This window comes from Vanacampus margaritifer, chromosome 10 (genome assembly GCF_051991255.1).
Source record: "Vanacampus margaritifer isolate UIUO_Vmar chromosome 10, RoL_Vmar_1.0, whole genome shotgun sequence".
In the NCBI taxonomy this organism is placed as follows: domain Eukaryota; kingdom Metazoa; phylum Chordata; class Actinopteri; order Syngnathiformes; family Syngnathidae; genus Vanacampus; species Vanacampus margaritifer.
In genome coordinates this window covers 24,738,805-24,749,221 of record NC_135441.1, presented here as the reverse complement: position 1 = coordinate 24,749,221, position 10,417 = coordinate 24,738,805, and the positions used below count along the sequence as shown (strand labels likewise).

At 40.5% G+C, this 10,417-nt stretch overlaps 1 protein-coding gene and 1 long non-coding RNA gene across 4 annotated transcripts; both read right to left on the bottom strand.

The window, feature by feature from the left end:
• Positions 1-1,445: 1,445 nt before the first annotated feature.
• On the bottom strand, positions 1,446-5,549 carry LOC144059086 (uncharacterized). Its single transcript, XR_013295562.1, has 3 exons — positions 5,301-5,549; positions 4,802-4,877; positions 1,446-1,513 (listed from the first exon to the last, which is right to left on the bottom strand). It is a non-coding gene; the product is annotated as an uncharacterized LOC144059086 (long non-coding RNA).
• A 222-nt stretch (positions 5,550-5,771) lies between these two features.
• Positions 5,772-10,364, bottom strand: LOC144059085 (tubulin alpha-1C chain-like). Of its 3 annotated transcripts, none has more exons than XM_077577927.1 (4): positions 10,319-10,364; positions 8,085-8,304; positions 7,872-8,020; positions 5,772-6,942 (listed from the first exon to the last, which is right to left on the bottom strand). In XM_077577927.1, exons 2-4 carry the CDS (start codon positions 8,188-8,190, stop codon positions 5,965-5,967), a joined length of 1,233 nt encoding a protein of 410 aa, XP_077434053.1. In that variant the 5' UTR covers positions 8,191-8,304; positions 10,319-10,364; the 3' UTR covers positions 5,772-5,964. The 3 variants fall into 3 exon arrangements, with proteins under 3 accessions (XP_077434053.1, XP_077434054.1, XP_077434055.1); XM_077577928.1 differs by having other exon boundaries at positions 5,772-6,918; XM_077577929.1 differs by having other exon boundaries at positions 7,872-7,973.
• Between the last annotated feature and the right edge of the window lie 53 nt (positions 10,365-10,417).

Sequence of the window (10,417 nt, the reverse complement as noted above, 5' to 3'; positions counted from 1 at the left end):
GTGTGTGTGCTGTTTGTGTGTGTGTTGGAGCGTGAAGGAGCTGTGCTTATCTGGGTGTTCACGCCACCATGAGGTGTTAAGAAGCAGCAGGGGACTGTTTTTTTGTGTGTTTTTTAAGGGAGAGGCAAAATATCACAAATTTTATGGCATGTTTACATTATGGGGATTTAGTAAAAACAGGAGGGTCTTTTGATTGTTTGTTTGTTTTTTGTGGGCGGGGGCGGGGGGGAGTTTTGCTTTTTAAATTTCTTTCAGTATTTTGGCCAAAATATTTATATTGGCAAAATATAAACAGTATACAGTGAACTACTGTACACATTTGTAACAACCATTCTCTGTCTTACGAAAATCCACTAGCTTAATGCATAAACACATAATGGGAAACACCAAAGAGAGGTTAACAAAACTAGCATTAATGTCACAATAGTGAAAATGTTAAGCAAATGGATGTTTGAAGACAAATTGGGCACATACAATATCACAATGCCAGCAAGGATATTTTCTTTATCCTCTGAGAAAAAACAACTAACATAAGTAGTAATAAAGTGATTATCGTCCAGGTCGGCTGTTGGTGACAATATTTGCCGATAACTACTTGACTTGACTACTAATAATTGATATCGGCCATGGAAAAAACATTTTGTGTTATCTTTCAATATTAGCATACTATGGAGCTGTGACAGTTGTTGCAATAATGTTTTGTAGTAAACTGCCCTGATTGCTTAAGCTTAACGTGGCCACGGAATTCATTGAATTGCCAAGTCATGGCATAACTGTATTTTGATTTCGACTCCACGTTTCCAGTTGCCTTTGACGTGATGGCTCCACAATGTTGTGTTCATTCATAATGAAGTGCCGCCCCTGTGTTTACTTCCTGAAATGGATCCATTTGTGCAAATATTCTAACAGTGCACACACCTTTGGCAGGACGCATGTTATCAGCGTACATTAACACTGTACAGACGTATTCAGGGAAACTATTGTTAGCATGACTGAATCCCCCCAACTCCTTACCCATGCCCCCCTTCTGGTTGCGATTATTCCAGAGCCATGTTTATTGTATTACCCGTACGAACATGACAAGAACTAATACATTCCCTAATTGTGTCTGATTTCATCCGGGTTCCACAGCCGCGGTCCAGTTGGGTTCCTAATTAAGCCGTTACACCAAGAAGAGAGGGGCGGAAAACCAATCATAGAAAAACTAAAAGATGGAAGTGAAGACGAAGAGGATGTTGGGCTGCCAAGTATGTGAAATGGAGGATTCCAAAAACAACTTTCACAGCTATAATAACACTTTTCCAAGCAGAGTGATTTTTGGGGAGCTATTTAAGACTTTCATGTGTGCGGAAAAATGTCAGGAATGAAGATCAACAGTGTGAAAGTATGCGCTTAAATTCATGTCCACAAGAGGACATTGACTTACGTTTGGTGAACGGTTAGGGCGGAAAACGATCCGTTCCTGGATGCCGCTTCAGTTCCAAGATGTTGTATTTGCTTGAATTTTCTTTATCTAGACCACAATGAAAAGGGGAAAATATGAATTTAATTAGCTGATTACAGTTGTTTATTCAGAGAAACAAAAGGTTATAATTGACTGTTTTTAGAGTCATTGTTTCATTTCAAGGGACACAGTCATATTTTTGAGGGGGAAAAAAAGTCGATATAATTTTGAGAAGAGTCAGATAGATGCGTTTGAGAAAATTGTCCATTTAACCAAAAAAGTGTGATATTTTCAAGAAAAATTTACATTAAAAAAACATTTTATTTCTAGGTATTTTTTTTTTTAACAAGTATTACATTGCCTAATAGAATAATTTTTTTTACAGATTAAAAAGTTTTTTTAAAGCACTCTTTAGTGAAAAAAAGATCAATTAAAAAATAAAGCTATTTTTAGGAAAAAAGCATTTGAATTTTTTATGTTTAATCGGCGTTGGGATTATGTTCCCCCGCACCCCAAACAGTTTGTGACCCCTGCTTTTGGTAAACTGGCAGCGTCATGTTAAAGCTCTTGTTAACAGCAGCAACAGCAAAAGTGTGTATGTTTGTTTGTATGAAGGCACATGGCCATTCTTGTGCGTGTTGTCAGCGTTGGCGTGATGGGAGGGGGGGGTGATGTAGGTGGGGTAGGCGGGGGCACATGGACGACGTTGTTGTTGCCGGGCGGGATGAAAAGAGGCGTGAAGGCGGCCAACTGCTGGAGGTCGGCAAAGGGTTGCGCCCAGCGCTTGAAGGAAGACGACAATGACAGAGGAGGACGGGCTTGACGTATGCGCACAAACAAACCTTATTAACAAAATAAACGCAATGGTTGACATTCGTATGTTTCAGAAAGAAAACAGTACAAGATTAAAATCATGTATTAATGAAACAAATGCATGGTAACAAAAAATCATTTTGAAAATGAACAAATAAGTACAAAATATATATTTATTGTTTAATCGTCATTTTAATCACACCTCGGGAAAATCTAACATTTTGAAATAGCACATTTTATGTTCTTAATATGCAGTGTAATTTTGACTCTGTAAATGTTTCGTGTCCTCGCAAGCATAGCTTTGTAAAAAGTGACATTTGACCTCTGTTGCCAACACAGGTGACAATATGGTGGCTTTGGGTGGAGGGCTTGTCTGTGTGTTGGGAGAACATCAATCTTTCACTAATTCCTTCAAGTGTGAAAGGGTCTTGGTGGTGTCAGCCAAAGCTGGAAGATGGTTCCCGCCGGTGCTATTGAGCAAGGGGCGGGGTGGGGCGTGATTGGTGGAAGGGGAGGGGTGGGGGCTGGGGGTTGTGGCCGACACCCCCGGAAGGCTGTGGCCAGATGGCGGCGGCATTAACTCCACAAAAGACGTCTAATTAGGCCCACAATAGGGAGAGAGATGCTGCCTGATATGACACGCACGTAACACACACACTCGATCGTGCCCACCCATCTGACTCGAATAGAAGGAAGCTATGACTATATTAGCCAGACTATTGGGATAAAACATTACAATTAATAAGCCATTTGTTTCCTCCTATTCATTTCAACTGCCCCAGGTTTTGAAATTTTCTGATCAAATTTCATATTGAGATTACAATTTTGGATTTCAATGTTAACAGTATACACACAAGGACACATTACTAGAATTTCAAAAATTGCACCTAATTTAAAAGCAGGTGAGACCGCCCGAGGAGACACATGTAACACACACTCCCCCGCATCCCCCTCCTTCTCCCCCAGCAGTAATATAGGAGGCTATGACTTTATTAGCCCTCATTAACACAAATTAGAGCACTTGAGCCACCCCACCTTCAGCCCCCACCCCTGAGCGGCGGCGATGACAAATTGAATTAAGTGTTTGGAAACAAGTCAATCCCCCTCCCTTAGCCAGGCGGCGGCCATATTGCGTTGACATTCATTGCAGTTGGGAGGGGGCCCCAGGGGGGCGTAAAGAAGAAGAAGAAAAAGTGCTATTATGTGGAAGTAGGTGGAATATTTTAAGAGGGGGTGAATTCTTTTGGCGGACGCTCCTGACCAGGGCGGCTCCCGACTTAAGTTGGCTGAGTTAAGTGAGCCATTAAACGCCCCGCCAGATGCTTCCATTCAAACACTGGCCGACACTTGCTTTTTTTTATTCTTTCAGTTTTTAAACAGCTAAACAAATAATGGTGTATTCACATTTGAATTTAAAATATTAGAGGTAGTTTACAAATATAATGTTCTATCTTTTTTTTTTTTTTACAATTCAGATCTACTTTTTTTTTTTTAAATGTTCCAGCTAAGTGAATTTTTCAATAAGACTTCCATAAAATTAATTTTAATATAACAGCTATTTTCTAACCTAGCTCCTATTTATATTGTCACTTTATATACTGTACTTCAGATATAAAAAATAATCACTAAACATTTCAAATATTCCAGCTAATTAAAAAAAATCATGTGATTTGTGGCAGCTATTTTCCATTTCATATTAGATTTATTTTATGTTTAGACTTTAGATCTTTTTGTTAATAACATGTAACATGTTTAAACTCTTCCAGTTGAGAAAAAGGAAAGTCTGGGCTTCCCTGTTAAAGCTGCTGCCCCCGTAACCCGACCTCAGATAAGTGGTAGTAGATAGATGGATGAATGGATGGATGGGAAAAAACATATACGGCATTTTTTGAACGTCAGCTATTTTCTAAACTATAATTTTATTTTTTACACTCAAATATAACAAATTTACATAATTGTGTGACGTTAAAATTTTATTAAAATCTAGGTTATATCAATATATTAAAGCGCCAAACAAAAAGTCTACCCTACACGTCTTGATTTGAAGTGTGCCCATGTCTTTATCAGGTGTCAGAGTTGTACTAAAGTGGTTAAACAGTGACTCCTAGTGGCAATTTGGCGAATTACAAGCTAGGGGAATTCTACACAAAAACGAGTTTTCATAATTTTATTTACATTTTATGAAGCTGCTAAAATATACTAAACTGACTGAACAAAATGAACATGAATTTTTACATACAGATAAGGTCATCCTATTTCTGTTATAAATTGCAGCTATTTCTTGTCATTAAATTATAAAAGAAACTTTTTAAAATTAAAATCGTTTTAATCAACTGCAATTTTAACTTGAATTGTCCATTTTAAGACGTCACAAAACAAATTCATACAGAAGATAAATCTTGATTGGCAAATAATTAAATGCAAAAATATATATATATATATTTTTTTTTTTTTGCAGTACTCAAAAAGTCCTATAGAGTGCGCTGTTGGAGGCTGGATGATATTGGAATACAGTGTTGGGAAATTAAACTCAAGATAACTCACAAGCAGTCGTCGTCCTTTGGATGTCGCTGTTGCTCCACAATTCCCTTGCTCCAAACTGCTCCTGCTCTTTTGCCACCTGGAAGCGAGACAAGAGCCAACACTTTTAACAGGAAGCTGCATTCTTGTCATTTCCTGCATCACAAACAAACCACAAGCATATGGCACTTACTACCCACATGGATTTTTACCAGTAACATTCCCACTCAAGGCAGAAAAGAAGGCTTCCTGAACGTCCAGCCAAGGTAATATTCTAAGTGTACATAACATTTCACATTACACAACATGACCAGGGATCTAGACTTTTTTTTTTTTTTTTTTACTACTAGTGGTCCTTAACCTGAAATTTTTGGGGCTTAAGTAGAAATTGTAGTGGCACACACTTTAATTCAACTCAATGTTAATACCACTCATTTGTACTATATTGCTGATAAATGGTAATGATAAGCATGGAGCAGTTTGTCAGCAACAAAAAATATTCAAGATTTTTTTTACTACTTACACATGTGATTAGATAAAACATGTATACTTGTGCAGTCTCAAATTTTGCAAAATGCTCATGTTAAAAACTTCCAAGTATTAAAAAAAAAAAAAAAGCATTTTTGGAAATGAAACTTTTGAATTTCTAATTAACCGACCTATATGCAAATAATTTCATTTTACATTAGGCTTTGTAAATATTGCAGCTAATTTAAAAGCTCGTGATTTTGAAAAATATCAGTTTATGTCCATTTACATTCTAAAGCAGAGGTTTCCCTGCTACAACGCAGCTGATTCCAATCAACAGGATCGTTACCAAGCTTATGCAGAGCTTGCTGATGAGCTGATCATATATCAGCTGTGTTGAAGAAAGGAAGGACTCCGGCCCTCGAGGACCGAGTGTGCCCACCCCTGTTCTAAAGGGTACTTTTTGTCAATTATGGCATGAATCCAATTGAATTGAGTTCTGAGTAGTACAGGAACACCATTTTTAATCAGTCTTCAAAATCGGGCAGCATTATTTGGACCAATATACACAAAAATATCAATTCACATATTAATTGATCCCTAATCCTTTCAATGATTTGATGTGGCAAAGCAGCCGTCCCTTTAGTCCCGATCCACTTTTGCCGCCGTTTCACAGCGACCAATCCAAGCTTCCTGAGTGTCTCGTGAGGTTTTAACATTTAATAATATTCGGCATCTTCATATGTATTGACCACCGAGTCAGCGCCGACCTCCTCGTAGTCCTTTTCCAGGGCGGCCATGTCGTCGCGAGCCTCGGTGAACTCGCCCTCCTCCATGCCTTCGCCCACGTACCAGTGCACGAAGGCTCGCTTGGCGTACATCAGGTCGAACTTGTGGTCCAGGCGGGCCCAGGCCTCGGCGATGGCGGTGGTGTTGCTGAGCATGCACAAGGCCCGCTGCACCTTGGCCAGGTCGCCTCCGGGCACCGTGGTGGGCGGCTGGTAGTTGATGCCCACCTTGAAACCGGTGGGGCACCAGTCCACGAAATGGACGGTGCGCTTGTTCTTGATGGCGTTGATGGCGGCGTTGACGTCCTTGGGCACCACATCGCCGCGGTAAAGCAGGCAGCAGGCCATGTATTTACCGTGGCGAGGGTCGCACTTCACCATCTGGTTGGCCGGGTCAAAGCACGAGTTGGTGATCTCGGACACGGACAGCTGCTCGTGGTAGGCCTTCTCGGCCGAGATCACCGGCGCGTAGGTGGCCAGCGGGAAATGGATGCGCGGGTAGGGCACCAGGTTGGTTTGGAACTCCGTCAGGTCCACGTTCAAGGCGCCGTCAAAGCGCAAGGAGGCGGTAATGGATGATACGATCTGGCTCATCAGCCGGTTAAGGTTGGTGTATGTGGGACGCTCAATGTCCAGGTTCCGGTGACAGATGTCGTAGATAGCCTCGTTGTCCACCATGAAGGCGCAGTCTGAGTGCTCCAAGGTGGTGTGGGTGGTCAGGATGGAATTATAGGGCTCCACCACGGCGGTGGACACCCGGGGGGCCGGGTAGATGGAAAACTCCAACTTGGATTTCTTGCCATAGTCCACGGAGAGACGCTCCATTAGCAGCGAGGTGAAACCCGAGCCGGTGCCGCCACCGAAGCTGTGAAACACCAGGAAACCCTGCAGGCCGGAACACAAGTCGGCCTGGCGATACACAAGACAGGAGTGTTCTCACCACGGAAAAATTCATACTATAATACTGAAAGGGAAAGTCAACCCACCCAATTTTTTGGGACAGTAATATTTTTTTCCAGCTCCACTAGTCTAAATATGATTCTCTGGTTAATATTGTGTTCGTGGAATATGAGTAAAGCAGCAAAATCCGGTCATTTTTATCCATCTCACGGGGCGGCCATTTTGCCACTTACTGTCGAATGAAGATGACATCAATTTTGCCCAGGTCTCAGGTAGCAACCAATCACAGCGCAGCTTCAGAAAACAGGTCAGCTGTGATTGGTCGTTGCCTGAGCTATGAGCAACTGCGATGTCATCTTCAGTCGACAGCAAGTGGCAAAATGGCCGCCCCCTGAGATGGATAAAAACTGCTGGATTTTGCTGCTTACCTCATATTCCAAAAATGTAATATTAATCATAATGTCATGTTTATACGATGGTGTTTTAGGGCCACGTATAAATATATTTTTTAGAGGAGAGAAAAAACTTTGCCACTTTATGAAGTATACTTTAGGTCAATGCAAGTTAATGACGGAGAGCAGCAAAAAAAATTACCAAAATGATCAATGTGTAAATAATAATTCTGGAAACATAAATGTACAAGTAAATAATTATTTTAACAAATTAATTTAAATGCTTGATCCTCAGTGTGGACATTCGCAAAGCGAGGTGTCTTTGTCGCTGGCAGTACTCAATACTTCAAAGTGTGAATGCTAAACATAATATGGTTAAAGCCATTACTATCTCTTTATTTGACACATCAGAGTAGTACGCTATGTGTATTTCTCGCAAGTTTCTGAGTTTTTTCTCGCAAATCTGCCACTTTATAAACTTGCAAATTTGCCACTAGTTTATAAAGTCACAAAATATGCTTCGGTACTTCCCAGATGAGTGCTCACCAGTTTGCGTATCCTATCAGCTACCAGGTCGATGATCTCTCTGCCGATGGTGTAATGTCCGCGGGCGTAGTTGTTGGCCGCATCCTCCTTACCTGTGATCAGCTGATTCGGGTGGAAGAGCTTACGATATGTTCCGGTGCGCACTTCATCTATAGATTTAAGATCACTGTGAGTCGTTAGAACTTCCACTAGGCGGATCAGCGGTGGATTTACCGATGACGGTGGGCTCCAGGTCCACGAAAACCGACCTGGGCACGTGCTTCCCCGACCCGGTCTCACTGAAGAAGGTGTTGGAGGAACCATCGCCGCCTACGGCCATCCCGCTGGGCAACTGTCCGTCCGGGAGGATGCCGTGTTCCAGGCAGTACAGCTCCCAGCAGGCATTGCCGATCTGGACGCCAGCCTGACCCACGTGTATTGAGATACACTCACGCTATGAAAGGAAAACAAGTTTGATTCAACCCAAAATGGATGACTTTTCGTTATTTTTCCCACATGGGTTCTTCAGAATGTTCTGTCAATCTGTGAATTTGGTGTCAGGGGTCAACGTTTGTTTTTCCCTTTCTTATGGGGCACTAGTAATTCTTTTGACCACTCAAGTACATGCATTTTTTTCCCCAAGATACAAATGTTGCAAACTCTGGTGCGCTTTTGAGCATGGTAAAGCCTCTCAATAAGTTGAGTTAGTTTCTGGAATAGTAAAAATCATGAAAATTGAAGTTAACGCAATCTCAATATGGTGCTTCTTAAAAATGTTTGATGCTCTGGTCAGCAGAAGATAATTATTAGTACTATTTTACTGTTTTCCTTTACGACAAAGAACAAACTTTCCTAATAAGAAAAAAAAGACGACAACCTAATGGTGTTGTACTTTCAAATAAAGACAAACTATCAAAGAGACAAAATATCAATGATGCACTTTAGTAATATAAAGACAAATTATTCGTGTTATTCTTGAAAACGAAGACAAACTTTTTTTTATTGTACTTTCTTCAAGAGAAGACAAACTTTCTTTTATTGGTGAATTTACTGCTAGCAGTTTGTAGTTTATGCTGCATTTTAAATGTCTTACCTTTGCTTCTTCCCCCCCCCCCCCCCGGTACCCAACATGAACCGAATCATCACCGTCAAATCAAGGTACGTACCAAACTATGATTCTTTGCATACTAAGACAGCCCTAATTGTGACAATTGGATATCGTACCTAATGAGTCAGACTCATCCCATGATAGAATAAAAATAAAAATGCCAACCCAAGCAAGTGCTTAGGATATCACTTGGATGCTGGAAAACATCCTGCGTGGTGGGGTGTTTTTAAGACATCACAAAATAGCCTTCATCACACTCACCACCATGTCTCCTGAAGCAGAAGTATGGGAGGGTTGGAATGAAAAGACTGCAGCGACAGTCTTAACTGTCACAGCTGTTTAAGAGTCTTGCTTTAAGTAGCAAGATTTTCTCTTTTTTGTTTTCTTTTACAAAGCTAAACTAGGTGCTAATTCCAATTGGTTGAGAAGCTCTTGCGAATCCTTTTCTTAGCAGGCCAATGAAAGAGGTGTTTTTGTCAGGGGCATGCTCACTGGCGTCCTCTGACTGTATACCTCCACTTTTTAGCTGCAATTTAATTCACATATTTATTACAGTGTCACGTCATAAGAGCATGGTAATGAAACATTCTGACTGCTGTTAACAAATTGCTTTTATGGATTGTGTCACCTTTGACTACTACCTCCGCCAAGGTTTAAAAAAAATAAATTGCAACCGTTGATATCCTGATAGACCACTTTTCTTAATATGGTGATTGAATAAATTATCAGTATTAATAATAACATTGGTGGCAAGGTGGAAGATTTTTTTGCACAGTATTGCCTTGGCGGAGAACTTCGCTCTACTTGTCATTACCCATTCCAAAGCCTGTATCTCCAAATATTGCAAATAAAAAACTTTAAATTGTATGTGCCTATTCACAATTCCCAACATCTGAGCATTACTGATATCTCCGGAATGTAAATGCTACCTTTAGGTGAAAACAAACCGCGTATTGTATTGCTTTTGCCTGTGACTAGGATACAAACCAGGCAGATTGTTATAGTAGTCAAATGACATTTCATCATATTTTGAAATCAAAATTATCCTTAGAACCCAAATTATAGCGATCCAAAGTCCAATGCTTTTCAATGGACGGCGAGGTCGTTTCACCGAGTAAGACCGCTATTTTGAATTGTGACGTAAGCTCGGAATTTGTTTGTTTGTTTGTTTGTTTATATTTCTTAAGCAAAATTAAACAACAAAAATTGTGTTTCACCTATACCTCCCAATGGTGGAGTTTTGCTAATAAGCTTCCTGAATTTGGAGATACATGCTTTTCATTGGCAAGTGACTTTATGTTTATGTTTATGTACATATGGACAATAAAGCAGGCCATATGAATGCTAATATCAAATATACCTGTCATGAGGATAAGCGGTTCCGACAATGGAAGGATGGAACGCTGGTTGTGTCCTAGAAAAACAAAATGGCTGAATAAGTGAATGTCTCCACTTGAAA

Coding starts and splice junctions, on each gene's coding strand:
- LOC144059085 (XM_077577927.1), bottom strand. CDS start 8,190: ATGGCCGTAGGCGGCGATGGTTCCTCCAACACCTTCTTCAGTGAGACC. Junction 8,021..8,084: donor CCTGGAGCCCACCGTCATCG/GTAAATCCACCG, acceptor TTAAATCTATAG/ATGAAGTGCGCACCGGAACA. Junction 6,943..7,871: donor CTGATAGGATACGCAAACTG/GTGAGCACTCAT, acceptor GTGTATCGCCAG/GCCGACTTGTGTTCCGGCCT.